The sequence below is a fragment of the Chlamydotis macqueenii genome, chromosome 3 (assembly GCF_036417535.1).
Source record: "Chlamydotis macqueenii isolate bChlMac1 chromosome 3, bChlMac1.mat, whole genome shotgun sequence".
In the NCBI taxonomy this organism is placed as follows: Eukaryota; Metazoa; Chordata; class Aves; order Otidiformes; family Otididae; genus Chlamydotis; species Chlamydotis macqueenii.
Window position 1 is genome coordinate 98,589,948 of NC_141558.1, and position 20,997 is coordinate 98,610,944.

General features: G+C 36.8%; 1 protein-coding gene across 3 annotated transcripts in view; it reads left to right on the top strand.

Annotated features, from left to right (window-relative positions):
* Positions 1-19,974, top strand: part of COG2 (component of oligomeric golgi complex 2) — a 30,050-nt gene extending 10,076 nt beyond the window's left edge. For all 3 annotated transcript variants that reach the window (XM_086743630.1, XM_086743631.1, XM_086743632.1), the window contains 10 exons: positions 1,314-1,440; positions 3,987-4,126; positions 7,190-7,251; positions 8,042-8,193; positions 8,476-8,676; positions 9,538-9,610; positions 10,806-10,948; positions 13,022-13,161; positions 16,357-16,537; positions 18,194-19,974. In XM_086743630.1, the coding sequence (XP_086599756.1) occupies positions 1,314-1,440; positions 3,987-4,126; positions 7,190-7,251; positions 8,042-8,193; positions 8,476-8,676; positions 9,538-9,610; positions 10,806-10,948; positions 13,022-13,161; positions 16,357-16,537; positions 18,194-18,295 (1,321 nt within the window). In that variant the 3' untranslated portion in view covers positions 18,296-19,974. The remainder of the gene's footprint in view (positions 1-1,313; positions 1,441-3,986; positions 4,127-7,189; positions 7,252-8,041; positions 8,194-8,475; positions 8,677-9,537; positions 9,611-10,805; positions 10,949-13,021; positions 13,162-16,356; positions 16,538-18,193) is intronic.
* The last annotated feature ends 1,023 nt before the right edge of the window (positions 19,975-20,997 follow it).

Sequence of the window (20,997 nt, forward strand, 5' to 3'; positions counted from 1 at the left end):
AAGTATCTTGGGGTTTCTTTTGGTTGCACTGAAGTTACAGTAAGTATCATATACTTTTGAAATACTTTACATAAGTTGTTTGCACGTGCAAGCTAATTATCTGGCCTCTCCTGAAGATTCATAATAAAGTTTGATTTTTCTCTTATATCTGTGTTTTTCAAAACAAAACAATGAACAAACTTTCTTGATGCCGTGGCCCAGACTTTCAGAGGAGGGAAAGAGAATCCTGTATTTCTGTAGGAGAATTGAGTGCTGTTCATGATACAATGTGTCAGATAATTTTTTTTTTTTTTTTTAAATTCATGAAACATGAGTGTACTCTTCATCCAAGGAGAAGGGAATAATAAAGCTATTAAAAAATACAAGTTCAGAAGTTACTGGGTTGTTAGTGTACATCAGAAAAGTGGGGATGATCCCCAGAAGTTTGACTGATTTATTGCATGTACTGGAACTACAGGTTTAATTGATCTATGTGGTGCTTCCACTGTCTTCTCCAAAAGTGTTTAATTCCTTATGCAATTAAATTGCCTGTGTTGAAGTTTAAATAATTCAGGTTACTGAGTTGTATCCATTTATTCATCTGTTTGCAGGCTGGTTAATATAGTAGACTGCTGTAATTAGCAGAACTATGGATGTAACCCCTAGGGACTGCAGAATTGCTTTTCTAATTAGTCATCCATTGCTGAGCTTTGTATAACTACTAAGTTTTACTAACATTTCAATTCTTTTAATCCCTCAGTAAGTTTTAATCTTTCTTCTTAATAATGTCATGTTGCTACTTTGTACTCTGGTGTACTGAACTGGAATTAAATGCTTGTATCTCTTCTGCTCTCAATTTATAAATTTTCATAATCAAGATATCTTTTAATCTTTTGCTTCAAAGCACAATATCATGTGTGAATACAGCTTGGGACAATTATGCAAAAGTTCTGCTTCTTTCCATTGCATTAGTCACGTTACTCGTACTTGGTACCTCTTTGAAGTATGGAGCTGTTAAAACTTGAAAAGTACAAGAAAGAGTAGGGGTTCTCAGCTGAAATCTACTCATTTTCCAGAGCACACTTGCAAAATATGTAATTGATAAAATTTTGAAACACTTTGAAAGTTATAAAAAATACCTTGTGTTTGGTGAGACTGTGGGATCAGATGTGAAACCTGGAAGGAACAATAATTTAAGAGAATCAGGATACCTGTGTAAAAAAACCTTAATTGCATTTTGTCTAATGCAGTGTGTGTCTTTTTAGTTATCTCTACCTCCAAATAGAGACCTGGTGGTAAAATCTAACCGTGGAATAATTGCAATTTTATTTCAGTGAAAAAGCAGATATTGTTCCTGGATATGATTTCTTAGTGAATTCAGTGTGGCCAGAAATAGTACACGGTTTAGAAGAGAAATTGCCATCATTGTTTAATCCTGGAAACCCTGATGTGTTTCATGAGGTAATTAATTTTATTTTTTTCCATTTGTGATTCCTTTGACAAACACAAGAATTGAACGAGTCCTGTTCTTTCTTTTTTTTTTTTTTTTCCTGCTGCTTTTGTGTAAATTCATGTTGTTGCATGGCTCAGAAGAGGAAATTATCTCAAATAACTTGATTTAATTTTCATAATAATTAATTCTCCCCTCAAGTTTGTCAGGAAAGCTCATACAGAAGTTACTGGAAGCTATTTACTCATGTGAATTTGGGCTTTGTATTTGTTTTAGGAGTAGATGTTCTCTCTTAGTTGTAGAACTGCAGCATACAGGAAGGCAGGAGCAGACGACTCCTATGTTCACCCAAGACTGGGACTTCTGTATAGGAAGGGTTATCATGTTAATGAAATAGAACTTGTCTTATACTATGGGAAGGTTAAGAAAATTCTTTGTTTCACTTGCTTGTTTTAGCTTTTGCTTTCTTTCAGTACTGCAGATTATGTTCTGATTAGAAACACAAGTTAACTAAAAAAAAAAATACTTGGAGGCAATGTGATAAGGTTTAGAACATAAAAGTATTTTCTCTAGTATCACAACCAATTATGAAGCAAGCTTGTGCTATAAAATGAATTTAAAGTATTTGTCACTCTTGTATTTTCATCAGTGGCAGTGCTGCTCTGCATCTAAAAGATCATCTTTTAGTAATGTTGAAACTAATTACTTGGTCTATTATGAAGATTGGCTCTAGCAGTGCTTTGTTAGTATATCACAAGTAGGAAATACTTTCTGCTTTTCTTTGTCCTGTCTGTCTGTATTTAACCATGATTGCTGAAATACTTTATTTTTTTTTTTCCTTGCCGCTTGACTTATGATTGGTGTAAAACTTCTTATTTTCAAGATGGAGATGGCAGGCAGTGATAAATTGTCTGAAGGAAGGCAAAGCAGGCAGATCAGGGCAAATGACTTGGGGAAATGTTGAATTGCTAGTGGAGGTTTATAAGGCAAATGATTCTTCTTGTGTGCATGCAAAACTGCTTTTACTAAATACTTATTTTTCTTGGAATTTAAGGTCTCATAGAGGTACATTGAATAATTGAAAGTCTGCAGGCATGACAGCGAATGTTTGCAGGGCTGGCTTTGAATAAGAAGCAAATGAAATGGATATTGAAAAAAGTTGTGGTAACCCCATGCACATAATGGTATAGGCGTGTTCCCTTTTCACTGTGAGAATATTTCGTTTCCCATAAAGTTTCAGTCACCTTTCAAGCTTTCACTTAATGCCCTGTACACTGTAAATTGTGGGCAATGCTGGGCTTCTGTCGTCTGTGCTGCTAGGTTTGCAGCAGAATGTATTTTATATTCAGAAGAGCTGCGTTTGCTGTTTTAAATGAATTATTATTAAAATGCTGTCATCTTATATTAAGCTGATATTGACCAACAGTGGCATTGTATTTATTTAAAAAGCAAAACAAAACCATGAAAACCCAACATCACCTGTGACTTTCAAGTAAATCATGTAGTAAGTCTGAAGTACTTTCCAGACTGCTTTTGCTACTTAATGACTCGGAGTCTAAACCATTAAAATATTTTATCTAGAAATCAATGTGAAGTTGAAATCCCAAACATAAAAATGTTATATCTGTCTAAAGACTAATAGGAGTAGTTCTGAATTAAGAAGGGAAAAATCCCCTTTAAATTTTTTTCTGCACTGCTGATAATCCAAGTAGTCCAACACAGATTTTAGACAGTAATCTTCTGTCTCTGTGTTCTAGGTTGATAGAAATGCAGAGGAGTCTTTTACTCCTGGTTTGTTTGCATATATATGTATAGATTTAATGCTGAAACGTTTGAATATGCAATATTATCTGTTACAAGGTTTTTAGATGTAAAGGAGGGAAATTGAGTATTTTTTTATAAATTTTTTTTTTTTTAAATCCTGTAAAAGATCGGACTGGCAGTATTAAGCATACTATTTGTAAACATTAGAAGTATACACTGGATACAGTTAATTTATCTGAAACTGTTTAAAGTTCTGCAAATATTTGTTATTTGCAAAACATATTTTTAGGGAAATAGTTTTAGGAATTCATATAATGTACAAGTCCTATATAACAGAAAAAATACAATGTTTTCATTCTCGTGTGTTTGGTTATGTGTACTTCTGGGATTTGTTCCTGATTATTTCTATTTGTTGTATCCCTTTATCTCCTGTGACTTACTCTGTTCTTAGTACTGTGCAGCACTGTTGTTCCACCCCAGTGATTCAACTCAGAAATACTGACACATCTCTCTGATCAGCTCTGCTCAGGGTACTTGGACAGTTTTATGCTTTTTAGAAGTGTCCTGCATTAGCTTTTATTATCATAGAATAACACCTACTAGTTAATTGTGTTTCGTTTCACTGCAGTCCAGAATTTTAGCCTTGTATGATTAGAGGATGGAGGCAGTGTCAGCCCATTCTGAACCTCGACCTTAACTGTAGTGTGATACAAGAGTTCTGCTGAGTGGGTGGTGGCTTTCCTTGCTTGCTGAGAGCCTGTGGCTGATCAGAATGCTCATTCTCTTTCTGCAGAAGTACACTACTAGTATGGATTTTGTACGGAAATTTGAACGACAGTGTGGCTCCCAGGCCAGTGTGAAACGGTTAAGATCTCATCCCTCTTACCACAGCTTTAACAACAAATGGAATTTACCTGTATATTTTCAAATAAGGTTAGTATTCATTTTTTTGTTCGCTCTTTCAGAAATAAAGTTAAATCACAGCAAGATTATCTGGCTTGGGGTCAGATCTCCTCATTGTTCAAGGTTTGACTTGTCAACAAATCATTGTAGAAGTCAAACTAAGAATTTAATTACTAAGTCAAGTAACTTTTATGTATCTTTCAGCAATTTAGCAAAATCACAGCCAGCTGTTCTTCAGTATGTACTGTGTTGTTGTTACACTGAATTTGATATGCTTCTCCTAAGACTTTCAGGAACAGATCTAGATAACTCTTGAAGTCTTGTTTCAAATTCTTTTTCTCCATTGTCCCTGGAACTAAGCTGATGCTACTTGTGCCAATCCAGGAGTACTTACTATGAGGGAAGAAGTTTTTCTTCTTAGAAATATAGAATTAAAGGACTTGAAAAGCTACACCTTGTCCAGATCTAGCCATGTTTCTGACATCCTTTTTATCTCACAAGATGTACCCTGTAGAGTGCTGGGTCTTGTTGCATTGCCTTCCCAAAGATTGCCCTACTAGTCCCTTTTCCTAAGAAGCTAAGTAATAAGTTTTAGCTTACTTTTCCAGCAGGTCTGATGTACTTATAGTATTACCTTTTACAGAGCTTGCAGCTAGAAGAGAGCAGAGGGACCCAAGAAAACCCAATTTTAATTCTAGTAATGCTAAAATTTTAATGAAAGATAATAGAATGTGAAACCGTATTTTTAGAAAGTGTAGTCTACACATGTGATTTTAGGACTGTCTAGCAAGCCTCCAGGCAAGAAAGAGAACCATTGATGAAGTCTCCTATGACCTGAGTGTTCTGTGTGTCATCTGTCTTGGTCCACAACCTTCTGAGACGCTCTTAAAAAAATTCCGTCCAGGAATCTTAGGAGTCTTGGAGCTGATATAAGTGACAGGAGCATGGGAGTGGGGGCAGGGTCTTAGTGTTGTGGTGGTTCATTGCATTTTGTGAAATCATAGCCCCAGCCTCTGACATCCTGGTTTGGTTTTGTTGCTTGCACAACTGTTCTTGCAGCTGTGTAGCGAACCAATACGAGGATCTGTTACCTTGGGCAAAAAAAGATTGACTCTCAACTCCAGTCACTTTCTCCACACCACTTAACTGTACAAATGTTTGTGCTGGCCCAAGGGAAAGGGCAGGAGCACTCACTACAGTAGCAGTGCTGAGTGCCTGGACTAAAAGTGTCTGTGGAGCTGCAGCCATTCTAAACCTTTTAACAGATGTATATCGTTAATAGGTCTGTGAGTCTGCACCTTTTCTTTGCAAGTGCAACTTTTCTAATAAGTGACCGCTTCATTAAGCTTTGATACTCTTGCTCATAAAATTGAAGTGGAGCTTCAGCATATTCTTTCTGCTCAAAAAATTTTCTTTCCCTTTAGGTATTTTGAGCTCTGACTCGTTAAAAAAACTTTTACAAAAAATAATTTTCCTTTAATTCAAAATTACTGTAAATCTAAATAGTGCACTCTTTCAATAAATGGTTGGATAAGAGCAGCTGGTTCATCTTTCACCATGTTATTCCTATACATTGGAATAATCTGATAACTTTTGGAAATTATCATGAATTCTTCCGTTCACAACTATGAAAAAATGCAACATATTCATTGTATGTATCAGGGGAGCTTTTTCTTTGATGTATGTTAATATCTTTAAGTCATACAAGATTTTTATTGAAGTATTATCTCACACTATGGCATTTGTAGTTAAGATTTCTGACTTTGTTCTTTTTTCAGTTACAGAAATTGCCCAGAACCATCAACCCTCACTAAAGCCTTTACAAACAATCCTTTGAGGAACAAATGGGTGTACAGGCATTGCTTCTGTAGCATTGCTGATGCAAACAGCCCCAGTAACTCTTTCCCTTGCTATTGAAACTACAGTGAACCCCACATCGGGGAAATTTTTTTTCCTGTGTAAGAGACATTCAGCAAAAATTATGTCACTGTTAAAACTTGATTCCATTCTCTAATCCCTTTCACCATAATATTTAAAGACACTGCTCTGTCGTTGGAAGTGATGCATAGGCAAGAGTAAGGATTTGAAGCCATTTCACAGTTATTTAAAAAAATATGTTCAGTGGCTAAACAAGCATCTAGTCCATTAGGAATTTGAAAAAGAAAAGCCAGGTGGGCTCCTGTTCTGATCTGGAAATGACAGTTAAGAGGCTTTAAGAGGAGCCCTACAGGTTCATAATTAGTAAGTTTGATAGGCTTGCAGAGTTACTGTGATGCACATAAAAGCAAGAAAGGGGAAACCAATGTCAATAGAACTCTCTATAGGTGAACTTAAAATAATAGCTTTGTTTCAGCATTTAGAGGGCAAAGCTGGTTAAAGAAAAATTTTCTGCAGTTGTTGCTTGATACTTTTTCATCTTCAAAGCATATTGGATGAACAACACAGCATTTCTCTCATCTAAAAATTATCAGAGGTTTTAATATTAACTTTTCTGTTATAGCTAAGAAATTGAGAGCATGGGATTTTTCTTTTTTTTTTTACGTTTTTGAAGGGTGAATTTTTTAAAAAGGGGGTCAAGGCATCCTGTGAGGAACTATTGATTTTTATCAGGTACAGAATTGTTTGCAGAACCTTATGCCACTGCATTAACAAACACGTAGAAAGCTGAAGCCTCCGGTGTCACGTGACATATCTGAAGGTCAACTAAAGCCAGTATGAGACAATGCGTTCACTTGTAGTTTAAAAACAGTAACAAACAAAAAGATTTCACTCCTCAGAAGAGCTGAGGAGCTGACACTCTGTGAGCTATTTTGATAATGTTTGCAACCATGACTTTAATATAATTTCCTGAAGTATGAGCTTCATATCTGCCTGTAAAATGTCAAAGGTTCTCTTTCAAGTGCTTGAATGTTGGTCTGGTTTATATCTCAATTTATGCTTGGCAAAAATAAACCCACATTTAAAATCTGTGTATATGCTTTGATAGCACATGGAAATAATATTGACTTAAACATTGGAAAAAATGTTTAGGCATCAATGCATCAATTTAAGCAATTGCTGGATTTTAATATTGAAAACTTTTCTGTTTCTTAGATTCAGAGAAATAGCAGGGGCCTTGGAAGACGCACTTTCAGATACACTAGAGGAAGCACCAGGTAAACTTTTATTGCAAAAAATTAGAGTGAAAGGGGAAACCTGGTATATTCATTAGAAGTGTACTGTAATCTGAAAAACTTATTTCACTCAAGAGTAAATACTTAAGAAGATGACAGCTAAGAGCAACATGAATATGTGTGTCTGTGTGTGTGTATATACACACATACTCTCTGAAGAGAGCAAGGAGAAAAAAATCCTAATGGAGACAAAAGGCATAAATTCTACTACTTCAAGGTGTTTGTCTGGAACTTCCAGACACATTCCTTGGCTCTCAGATTGTATGCTGTATAATATTAGTGTATGAACAGCTTTAAAAGTATTTGGTTTAAATATAGATATTCCTACTGTGTTTTAAATATATATTTCTAGTAGATATCTCAGATTTAACTGTGACAGGAGCAGTAGTTTAGTGCTAAGGGAGTATTACAGTTAAGGCTGGCAAGCATGTCTAATATAACACCTTCATAAGACAGCCAGAAGTCATCCTGGCAATGTTATCTCCTGAAGTGGATTATTTAGCCAAGCTGTTCCTGCCTTTGTTGCAGGCAAATTCTCATTAGTTGCTTTTGCCTGCACAGCTACTGCAGGACTTAGTGGAATTTGAAGTCTAAAGCAAGGAGGAGCTAATGTTTTAAGAGTTTGTTTCAAATAATGCTTAATAGGTCCTCTTTGCTATCTTTGTGATTGTGTTCTTTGGAAGATTTTTTTTTTTTAATCTCAGGTAGTGCAGTTACCCTGATGTAACATCTTTTAAAAACGTGCTTAGGACCTTTGTCTGGTTGTTTCTAGCTGGCAGCTCATACTGTCTTTTGGCCACTCACATGGTCTGGATGAGTCTTCTGAAGTGCTGGTCAGATCAAATGTTTTTACCGTTATTAGCACACCGGCTGTGGAAGCTTAGTCTGCAAATTTTGGCACGCTACTCTGTGTTCATTGGTGAGGTAAGAGAACAGCATGCTTATGGTTTTGGTGATTTGGTATGTCCATCAATAAGAGACCTTTTGAAACCTAGTATGTGACCTCTTTTTAACTGTTTGGTTTTTTTTCTGGAAAAAAAAAAAGTTTTACAAATATTTTTTAAACATAATTTACAATGCTAATATGCCTTGTAAGTGTGGGATTCTAATGCTGAAAACTTAAAAATTCTTTGTATACTATTCTGTTTGTCCAACTTTTACTGCCTTCGCTGTTGCTAGGGTTCACATCTCAATTTGATGTTTCAGGTTTCTGTAAGGCCCATTTCTTGTGAGAATACGAAGGAAAGCAAAAAATCTGTGCCAGCTGGTAGAAAGGAATCTTCTGTAAGCCTCAACCCTGGTGACGACCAAGGGAATGGTTCTTATCCAGAAAGTCAGCCGTTGCCTTCTATATCTAGTACTCAGTTGGTATATGTCGCTGCAGATCTGGACAAACTCCAGGACCAGGTTTGTGCTTGTGACTTTACTTACAAAAGAGTCTTCCTTGATCTGTGTGTCAGTATTGTTTGGCATCTTGTAAAGGACATTAATTTTTTTAAAAATAATGTACCATAAAGCTATTTTATGAATCTTAAATGCTAAAACTGGAGTAAACTGATATAGAAAATATCACCTGAAATAAATGATCTACTCTGTGCTTATTTGGAATGGCAGATTTCAGAGAAATCACTTCAGGTATTTGAACTCTTTTTATCAGTAGCTACTGGGCTTAACCCATAAAATAATAATGCTTCTGCTCATTTTTGGTGCAAAGTGTTGCTGTCCCAGAGTCTTAACTTTGCTAGTTAGATCTCTGTTGTAGCTTGGAATATGGTGAAACATTCAGCTTTAATATTATGTTCTCTTTTAAATATTTACTGCTTTTAGCCTTTAAGGTTGAAAAAGGGTTTTATCATAATGATTATACTTTACTGATAATCTAGAATCTTGGAAAGGGATGTATGGTATTAATTTTCTTTCAGTGGGGAGGACTTATGTGTATTTTTGGTCAATAAGGCTGAAATTTTTAATTTGTGAGGTTATAAGTTGCATCTGGGTTGATAATATTTTGTTAATTCTAAACTATTTCCTCTGAGGACAACAGTAATGTAGAGGACTTAGTGCATAGGCATTTAATTAATGTGAATATTGTATTCTTCTAGTATTCTTCTAGTATTGGTTTCCCATAAATGCAGTAAAAAAAACCCAGAAAAGATTGATGGTGTCTTTTGATGCACTGGACACTTACAGAATGTAGGAAAAGTAATTAAAACATGTTTATAACATGACTGTATTTCTTTTGTTGGTTTTTTTGTTGTTGTTGTTCAGATTCCTGACATCTTAGAAATGATTAAACCAAAACTTGAAATGATTGGCTTCAAGAATGTATCCTGTATTGCAGGTAAAGCAGAGAGGCTGAATTCAGTCCCGTTCCCCTTTTTCCCAAATCCCCTCTGCCAACCAAAGAAAATCAACTTTTACACACAGTTTCAATATTTACAATGAAAAATTTGAAAATGCTAATGTTTTTATTACTTAATTAAGCTGCCTTAGGTTTAAATTGTTAAATAGAAACTATCTTGAACAGGCATGTTGAGTCTGGAAAATGTTTGATTAAAATTGAGTGAGTAATTTGTCATTGTCCAGTAATTAGGATGCTTTTCCAGGAGGTGGGGCAGCTTAGACTTGGAGATTCATATCGTATCTTTAAATGTGTATTCGTAAGAGGAAATGGGGAAGAAGTAAAGAGAGGCTTTACATTATCCAATTGAAACAAAAATATTTTTCTAAAAAGATTTTTCTTTCTCTGGCCTGATAAGTCATGTAAGGAGGAAAATTATTAAAGTGTCATCATTAAATACGTTAACTTCACAGGCCAGAAGCAGTTAAGTATCTGAGTCTCTTTTTTTTCTTTCTTTTTTCTTTTTCTTTTTTTTTTTTTTAATATGATCATTCTTTATGTGAAACGTGGAGTCTGATTTTAATTCAGTAATTAAAGCCAGGCATGTAGTAGCTGGGTGAGTGAACTAGTCCCTGTCTTCAAGTGGAGCCAGAAGTTCTGCACTATGAATTCCACCTAAATCCCTAAATCAGGGTTATTGGTGGATGTCGAAGTCCATAAGAGAGGTAGGAGCTTGTGCTCCTACCACTCAGTAGGAGCTTCTACGTCCCCCATTCAGTAGACAGTCTGTTGTCAATCACAGCTGTGAGTAGAGCATGTTCCAGTCACTCCATAGGAAATTTAGGTACTGTGAGAGAGAATTTCACAATCACAGTTTCCTTGGTAGGTCAGAGCCTTTTGATTAAAGCCCCTTGCTACGATGGTAATACTGGAAAACCTGTGAGCCCAGAGAATGTTACTTTACCTCTTTTTTCTTTCCTTCCCTACATCTGTTTTTCTGGCTGAGGAATGGTTGACATTACTGGAGATGTTTTCTAGATCACTGATGTGTATTTATTTAGTAAGCATCATGTATTTGACAGCAGCAGCCATCTAGAATAGTGAGTGCGATTAGGATGCTGGGGAGGTTCACATCATTTCTGTTGTGATTGGGCAGGGTAGCTCAGTTTAAACTTTAGCATTTTTACTTCAATAGGAGCCTTGGAAGACTCAAAGACTTCTTTATCAGCCTGTGTGCCTACCTTGAATAACAGGATTATCCAGGATCTCAGTGAGTCCTCCTTCGCTTACCTGAAGAGTGCACTGGAAGTTCCAAGACTGTATAGGAGAACCAATAAGGTCAGTGCTGGTTACAGATGAAAAAATAAATCTCAGAAAGGTCTATACTAAGAATGTTAACCAGGCAATACATTTATGAGTTCTTCAGGCTTCTCCATATCTGCTTGACAGTTGAGAGCCCTGTTAAATACCTTGACATAATTTAGTGATTTAATGTTGACCTAATTGAAAGGGAAAAAAAAAAATGTTTTTTCAAAATTTTAGGCAACGTAACAATGATGAGAGCACAGGCTAGTGTGCCTCAGATTGAAGGAAGGGGAAGGAGTAGAACTGTTCATGTGCAAAAGAAAAAGAGTTAATTAGAATAAATATGTTTCCCTCCTGTCATAGTATACACTGTAAGATGTAGTGCTGCTGAGAAGTAATACTTCTGCCTGTTTTATCGAGAAACTTCCTCTCAGTGAGCTAGCTGCTTGGATTTGATCAAAGAAGTATCTTGCACAGAAGGAATGAGATGAGAATGGCTGAATAGAGTAATTTGTAGAGAAACTAATAAAAAGTAATGGTGAAATAGGGTACCAAAAATGATTGTCTGATCTTGGCTTGTTCTACTACTGTGACTTGCCTTTGCCAGTCTGCATGTTGGTAGTTAGCTTGGTATCATTAAAGCCACAGAAAAAAAATTGTGTAACGGAGACCAGACTACTACATCCATGCCTAGTTTGAACACAGAAGGCAGGCAGAAATGGGCAAGGCCCGTTGTTTGTGGGGTGGTTTTGGTTAGCGGTGAGGGGAGGGTTGCCTTGGCTCACCAAAATCAAAACCACTTCCCTGGCTGTCATGAAGAAACTGCGCTGCCACCAGCAGTGCTGTACTTTTTCAATTACTAAATAGAAAAATTTAGAGCCATTGAGTCTACTTCTTTCAAGGATATTAGATTTTCTTTGGGTGGTGAAAATTTAAGGTAAGCGGAAGAGAAATTGTTCCTAAGGGAGTAGTTTATCACTTCAGTTTATTATTAGGGTTTCTCACTATCCTAATTTTAAGGATATACTTAATCAGAAATTGTATTTTGAAAGAAGAAACGACTTCAAGGCTAATAAATTAATCTATGTAGTGACTAGATTGTTCTGTCGTCAACACAGAATATTTTTGCTTAAGGAAAGAGTAGAACAAAATGTGTAAGTCCAAGGAGGGTGAAAAACCCAACAACCCTACACTGCTTAGCTCAGTTGTCTGAAAGTAAACTCTGCATAGTGATTTAGTGGATTGTCATCATCTCTCTCAGTTGTCCATGGGATATTTAAGCAGATGGTGGGCTGACTGTGCCAAAACAAAGACATAGGACCTATCCACCTTCAGTTCAGTCCAGTTGGTAGCTTGAGCTAACTCTGTGCTACACCGTGAGTGTGACTGTTGCTCTCTTGGCCATCAGTATAACTGGCTTTGCATGGTTGTGAAGCCTGAAATGATAAACAGGAGCGTTTACATTACACTGACAAATCTCTAAGAGGTTAATGAGGTACTTCAGGAGTCAGGGGTTTTGTCTACCCGGGATATGTTCTGTTGCTTTGCAATGCAGGAAGTTCACCCAAGCTATGTGTGGATCGTCCCTGGAGAGGTGAAGCATTGTGCAACCAAAACGAGCTGAGAAGAAGATAGTGAGGGGATATTAGTTATCCCAAAAGCATTCTTCTGGAAAATACAGTGGGAGAGCAGATGGTATAAGAACAGAAGGAAGGATGTCTTCAGTTTAGTGAAGTATAGTACGAAATAGTAGGTATTTTAACAAAGGTATAATAGACTGTTATAGGCAGCTTGCTGTTAAATCAGCATGAGCAATAAGAGCATTCAGAATCATGCCCTGATAGCAGGAGTGACATCTCTCAAAAAGCTTTGGTCATTTTGAACCTTTTTCTATAGTATATCACATTGTATAACACTACTGAGTGATTTTGTGATGGTGTCTTTGCTGTGTATGATGACCACTTCATTGGTATGTCATAGAGTATGTATCTTTTAACTTAGGTACAGGCTTAGCATTTTATAAATGTGCTATAATTCGACGTTGATGCCTTCAGTAGGTAAATTACTGGTTCTTTTTCCCCTCCTTTTTCTCTGTTTACCTACCAGGAGGTGCCAACTAAAGCTTCACCGTATGTTGACAGTGCTCTTAAGCCCTTCTACCGACTGCAGAACGAATACAAAGATAGATTGAAGCAGCCCATGATTAAGCAGTGGCTGGAAGGTGCCATCTCTGAAAGCACACAGAAGTAAGAAAACCATACAGAACATTCTTTGCATTAATTAAAAATTCCAGTGTCTATTAACACAACTGTAAAGAAAACAAGAACATACCCTTCTTTTGGCAAGGTGGATTTCTTCAGATTTACTCTGGTGTTGTGTATTCAGCAGATGAAAAGCAGGGAAGGGAATGCAGAGACTTGACTTCTGCTCAGATCTATGCAAACCGTGGCATTGTGGATAGGACACCTGAAAAATTGTTTAGCTCTAGTAATGCAACAGTGAACTAAAAACTTGCATTTTCTCTCAGAATTGGTGTAAGATCTTAATCTCGTGTTATTTTCAGTGAACAATGGTGGAATTTTCGAGAAACTTGAGTTCTGTTTTCCCTTGGCTTTTTTAATGTGTGTAACGATTATCCAATCCAAACCTTTTTAGTGGTTTAAAAAAAAAAACAACACCTTTGGATTTTTTTAGCTCTTGAAGAGCTAAGTATTCACAGTTTAATAAGGCAGTAATAAAGCAATGTTTTCTTTAATAGATCTTCCGTTTCCTAGTTAGCATCTTGAGGACTTCTGAGCATGAATATCCCTCTGCATAAAGTTCCGTAGTGGACTTTGTTCATGTCTATTTGTCTAGCTACATTTTAAATTAATACTGCTGTGGGATGTTGTGTTCTGTGAGTTTAACCAGTAACAGGAGAAAGCAATGCTTGCTTTTGTTTGGAAGTTCTGACAGATAATTTCAATGGATACTCCCTACTTCTTGCATTATGGACAACTTATTCCTTGTGTCAGCTGTAATTTTCTGTATCTCTGTAATCTTCTTCAGACTGAGGAGTCCCCTTAGCCTGTTTTGATGTTTCCTTTTCCCACATCTATAGCTGTTGTTTGCTGTTTTTCTTTGTCTTCTCTGGTTGTGGGTGGTATGATCAGAAGAGTCCATACAGGTTAAAGTGTGATGCTGGTGATTCTGTCTGTCCTTACATGGTTTTCCTAATAATCCTTAGCATATTGTCTTGTCTGTTGACTGCTGCTGAGCATTGGATTGACATTTTCTGAGAATTAGCCACACAATACTGAGGCTTTACATTGTAGTCAGAATGTGAGTTCTTTACTGCCCTCTGCCTCCTTATCGCTTCCTGCTGCTCCACTTCTGGCACCTTTCAGGTCCTTATTAATGCCCAATGCACATGCAGCACTTTGCAGTCACTTTATCGGTTATTCAGAATAAACTTTAAATTTTTAAGACAGTTTTGACACTCAAATATTCACTAACTAAAATTATTCTTAACTGTTTTGGACAGAGCGAAGCATAGATTGGTGTGGATTCCACTGGTCACTTGTATTTCACCTAAGAACTGCTTATTTGAGCTTGGTGTCTCTTCTTCTAACCAGTTATTACTCCATAAAAAGAAGCTTACTCTTAACCCATAGCAGTTATGTTTAACATTGCTGAAGGACTCTAAATATTTCTGGAATGTCAGGTCTCATGTTTTATACAGCTAAAATATCTTAGACTGAATTATTGTCTGGCTGTCTACACCTCTGTGCCTACTAAGCCTTGCTTTTAAAGCTTCAGTAAATCTGGTGACACCACACAAAGTAAGTAGCGGTTCTGTAGTTCCTTGGATCCATCTAGAGCTTTTTTTCCCCAAAAAGCAGTTTCTTGCTTTCTGTGCCAGCATTACCAAAACCAACTTAAATGCTAGGTTAAACACAGTGGTAGTGGTTAGACACAGGAGTAAGTTTGGCAGGTTCATTTGTTAATTCCTTAGATAGTTCTGTTTAATTCTGTTTTCATGATTTGTTGTTACTGTTTTTATCAGTTTGTTTTAAAATGTCTTATACTCACTGAACAAGAGAAGAGACACACAAACTGAATTTCTTAAATGGAGTGATCTTGTAATTTCTTCACTGAGAATGCAGAGGCAAATAATTAATTTACTTTCTTACTGTGACATTATCTTCTTGCATGCCAATAAGAAAAACAGAAAAGAGCAAAAACTCTGGTTAAAAATCACTGAGGACTAAACTTGCTTAATGGCAGATGAACTTCTAAGTACAGCAGAAGCAGGAACTCTTCACAAGTGAGTAGGACTGGGAAGTAACAAGATATGAAAAGAGAGCATGATTGACTTTTGGTGTACTTTACTTTTTATAGAATGGTATCTTGAACCAGTTTCCATGGCACTGGCGAGCACTTTGTATTTAGCCATTCCTATCTAATTATCTCTTTAAAAAGCTTGCCTGTTTTCTATTGCCTCCCTGTTTAAAAGTAAGCATCGGGAAGATCTTTCAACTTTCTTAATTCTTACAGTAATAGTTGGACCACTGTCACAGAGAGGCTTTTTGAAAGGTACAGATTTTAGCAAACTAGAACATAGCTGAATCTGGTCACTTCTTTTATGGATCGTCTGATTTCCCATTGTTGCTCTATTTTCTCCTCTTAGCTATTCTTAGCAACGCGCTGTCCTGGGCATCTGTTAGTTAATTTATATTATATTATGCCCTTGCCATTTAGGCATGGGATTTCAGTCCATAAGGCTTTTTGAAATTTTGTTGATTAGTTGATCTGTTTACCTTGGTTGATTCCGTGCTTTCTTTAATGTGGATCCCAGTATATGGGAAGCGATGCTTTTTTCCATCTGCACCATTTCTAACTTGGCATTAGTGTTATTCTGACTTTTCCTGCCAACGTCTGAGTGTCTTGTTCAGATCAGTTTCTTCATTTTAGAAATAGGCATTTCTGACTGGTGTGCACTTGCCTGCTCCTATATACACATATACTTCTAGAGCTTGTCTAAAATTATGTATTTTTTGATCCCTAAGGCTGTTATTCTTGTCCTGTTCATAAAAGGAATTTTACTTACTGTTCTATTGGTTGTAAATAGAGGCTGATTCAGACTGAGCAATTGCATTCCTTGGTCTCTTGAGTTCAAACATCTTGAAGAGGTCAAGAATGTTGTGATGAGAAGGAGGCTTCAACACTGAATGGCACCATAGGCTTCTTCAGATTGACCTCTAGAGCTAATGATTGAAATACTGATTAATTGATAATGATGGAAATATAAGTAGCTTAAAAAAAAAAAACAAAAAAAAACAACATTCCTCCCAGCATTGTTCAGCATTTTTCTCAGGGCCAGTGATGTACTGATACGTATGAAGTAGACTTTTCTATAAAAGTATAAATTTTTTCTTTCTCATTAATCTTCCTTAACTTAGGTATTATGAAACTGTATCTGATGTGCTGAGTTCTGTTAAGAAAATGGAAGAGAGCCTAAAAAGATTGAAGCAAGCCAGAAAAACTGCAACTTCAAACCCTGTTGGTACAAATGGGGGTATGAGTGATGATAACAAAATCCGACTGCAATTGGCCCTAGACGTTGAGTATTTTGGAGAACAAGTAAGTTGTGACAAACAAGTTTGTTTACCATTATTACTGGGTTTGGAAGAGAGTGAGATGGAGGAGGAAAGGGAAGCTTGACTTTTTTTTTTGGTCTTGAAAGCTTTGTTGGTGTGGTTTTGATTTTGGGGGTTTGTGCTCTGTTTTTTCCCATTTGTATAACAGAGGTAACTTGAGACCTTCGTGATTGCAGATGCCACTTGAGCAATGCCTGCTTTCCTCTCCTTTCCAATACAAATGCAAAACTGGTATTTCTTACTATTCAAAATTCAAGCACTACTTGGTGCTTAGAAGCACAAAGAAGAAACACTGTATGGGTGTACAGACAGACTGGAGGGCAGGGACCTTCCTTAGCTCTGATGGAAACATTTTTATGGCCCTGCTTTTGTTTGCCTTCTCTCTGGATATTTCCAGCCTTGACTTACTGCATAGTCAAGGGTCTGTTCCCAAGAGCTTTGAAGACATTAGCCTTATTTGTTGTGCTGCTAACTGTAAGTTCCTTTCAGTGCCAAATATGAAACCTTAAATAACAAAACAAATAAAAGAAGAAAATATTCCAGGAAATGTGTGCGGTAGCTACATCAAATTGTATAAGCATACTGTTTTCTACTCATTTATTTCTGCAAATTATATCTAGAAATAAACAAACTTCCAAGTTCAAGTCCGTATCATTAGTTGCCAAGCAGTTGTCATCAGTCTTGTTTAGGAACAGATGATGTTGATGCATTATAACAGGTAGATAAAGTCTGCCTGTGTGAGCAGATGCTGTTCTCATATCTGAGACTTATCACAAGAGAAGATGATTTGGGTGGAAGTACAGAAATCGTACTAACAAGAACTATTGTTTGGCACGTTTTTACTGGGGCTGGGCTTTTGCTCTTTTATTCCTATTATGTGCACTAACATCACTGCAATGTGAATTTTAAGCTGAACTGGGACAGATTATTCATAGTAATTTAGGAGCTGTTTTGGTATGTGTGAATATTGCTAAGAGTTCCAGCAGCAAACACCTTTTCAGAATAATTTCATTATGGTTTTATTTAGATCCAGATTTTTCTTCCTCAGTGCACTCTTAGTTTTCTCGTGGCCGTATTTTTCTAATTGTCAGAGCAATAGATTTCCTGGGTAAGAAATTACTTGTAGCAACCTCTCTATTTGTAGAGTTGTTTTCATCCCCCAGGAAGTCTGAGGCTAGAACCATAGGCTTTTGCAGCATGTTGAAATGCTTTCATCATCATGCTGTTGACTATTCTTGGATGTATTCATGTTTATCTTTAAAGTTTTGCCCAGAAACCTCATTTGGGGTTTGAAGAAATTTCAGTTGAAATCAATGCATTAAAAACAAACTTACAGCCAAGTTTTTGTCTTTCTGACTGTTTCACTGGAAAACCTCCAACTGGCTTTAGTTATAAGTTGCCTAGAAGATGGTTAAATATTTCCCTGCAAGACACTACACTAACTGGAAAAAACTTAACTGAGCAAAGTTGGATACAATATACATGTGGTTTTTTTATGGTGTGCACAATGTGCAGTTGTGTTTTTTTGACGCGTGTCAGTGCAGGACAAAACATATGCTTTGCTAAATATTTTAAGTAGAATAGTTAGGGAGCTTTTGATGCTTCAAAGAAAATTAATGTTTCTTCTCTGTCTTTTTAGATACGAAAGATGGGACTGGAAACAAGCGGCATAAAAAGTCTTTCAGCCCTTACAGAGCTGGTTCTAACTGCCAAGGATCAGGCTACAGCAGAACAATCCTAGGCATTTTTGAAAGCGTGTGATTGAAGATAAACAACGTCCCTAAAAGAGGGAGAGAACTTAACTCTTCTTTATTTTACCAAATAAGTAGCAATGAAGTGCTTCCTAATGTATATCCAGCAACAAATCGGTGCATCTTCTGTCAGGATAGGCTTGTTTTACCGAAAGACTGAGAATTTACCGTAGCTTTCCATTATATGGAAAGCAATCAAAAGTTCTAAAATTTCTACTGTAGAATAAAAGTGGAATAAAATGTTGTTTTTTATTTTTGTTGTACATCTTAAAATGTAGAATGAACTTATATGATGAAAATAATATGTAATAAATTGTCTTCCTAACTTTTGATGTCCTATATGCTTCTGTATTCATTGTTGGATGTCGGAAGCTTTCAGAGAGACTTTATTCCACCTCTTCTGGAATAAGGAAAGTGCTCACAGGAATAGGAATCTGCGCCTGTTCCTTTGCTTTTATTAAGAGTCAGGAGTAGAGATGTCTTACTACCACTAGCTACTGTTTTTTCAGCCATGTTTTCTTACTATAAAATGAATGTGTAAGTTGTAGTCTGAGACTGAGATTGTAGTAGTGTAAATGCATTATGCAACTTATTATTTTGGAAGGTGTTTATAAATTTAAATTTCTGTAACAACTGTCACAAAAGTAGCAGATTTTGAGATCTGTGCATACTAGTGATTGAAGATAGAACAGCTTTGTTTGTGTCCTCCAAAATCAGGGAAAAGGATGCAATCCGTCTATCGAACCAAAAAGGCATGAAAAGGTCACTTGCCCTTTTGTTGCACATGTTTTTCCAAATCTTCCTGCAATAACAACATTCCTGCTTGTCATCATCAGCTTGCTGAGCATACAGGCCGAATTCTGTTCTTTTCCATTGAAGACCAGCTTTAATTTCAGGGCAGGAAATAACATTGTATAGCAAATCAAAATTATTGAATGGTCCTGTGATTGCTGTAAATGTCTACATCACTGGTTTTATGTCAGTTCCCCATCTCTTATTTTTGTTCACTTGAATAGCGTTTAATTTTCTTTCAGTTAGATAAAAATTTCTGTGATACCCCTGCTGAAAGAAAGAAGAGGTGTGAATTGGCTTTGGCTTTGTCGTTGGTAAAATGAATTTTAGCATTTTCAAATATTGTGGATCAGTCAGGAGGAGAGCATCTCCAGTGTAAGTAAGTGTGTTCTGAAAGAGGTGTCTTGTGCTAATAATCCTTTATTCTATTCCTCTTTTTTTTTTTTTTTTTTAATTGCACTTTATTTCATATAATGAAATGCAGATTTTGTACCTTCTTCTCTTCTAGGACTTCTAGAAAACTTGCTCTGTCTAAGTCTGGAAGGAATTTAGCTGGAAGAGGTTTTGTATAATAGCACTGAGGAGAGAAAGAGTGGTGGCATGTTTTCCTCTAAAACAGTAATTGGATTCTCACGTTTGTGGATTTTGCCAGAAGTGGACCAGACTGTTTTAACCTCATTACAAGGTAACTAGCAATATGTGTATTTGGCTGGACCACTCGATATTGAGGAATATTTACCCTCCATTTTCCATTGGCAGTTGTATTTTCATGCTTGAACTGGAGGGATGAGGAAGCAAACTACCTAGATTTAAGCTTATCAGCATAATTGTCAGCTATGCTCAGGGATAAACAATGTTGTTTTGATGAAACTTAAAACACGTGTCCTTGTCTTTGTTTTCTTTCTCCAAATCTCCTGTCTGTTAGAGGATCATTTTAGGTGCTTCATTCACTAGACCTTTGAGCTGTAAACTGCAGCTGAGAGCTCAGTGTGTGAATGATGCTTAGGCAGTTTGAGATGTCCATCATTGTGTGCTTGGCAGAGGAGCTGGGTGGAACTGGAGGAGACCACTGGAGGAGAGTGACGTGTATAAAATGCCATACAAATTTTAGATGTAAAATTGATGTAAGAAACAAGTCTCGGGAGAGTTTATATTGCTGGAGAAGCAAAGAGATTTAGCTGGGGGGTTCTGGCATGTTTTTGGTTTTTTTTGTTTGTTTGTTTGTTTGTTTTGGGTGTTTTTTAATCACTTGAATATCTAGGAGAATGGGGGCACATACAGATAGCTTATCTTTTTGGTACTGTAGCGGTTGCTGTAACACCTCTCTCTTCCCGGACCTTGCTCTGGCCAGTATGCTTTTAGTTCCCTCTCTTGGCCCTTTCTTCCTTTTCTCCAGGGTGTCAGTGCAGAGCTGCTCTCCACCACAAAGTTTCTTTTCTGAAAAGTGTTTGGTTTTGTGGGGGGTGGGTTTTGTTTGTTTTTCTGCGTGTAACCTCCAAACAGGGTATGGAGTCCTCCAACAGCATGCAGCCCCCACCTGTGAATAATGACATTTTGTCCCAGAACTTACTGGCAGTGTAGCCAGGGGCTCCCTTTCGTTATCCTCCATCTTCACTATAGAAATGGAACATTTTGTGGTCTGAAATTCTGTTTGTGCTGATGCTACCTTCTGACTTTAATGAGTAAATAGGATAGCTTTTAAATTAGTATGAACACTTGGAAACTGCCTCTTTCATGCCTACATCTGTATCGCTGGCCGCACTGCGTAACAGTTTGTAATGTACTGTCTTAAAAGCCATAAATCTGACTTGGAGCAAATTTCAGAAGCCAGAACAAGGGATGTAGTTACAGACATACACCCAACTGAACTGTGGCAAAGCAAGTTGGAAGTGGTTTTATT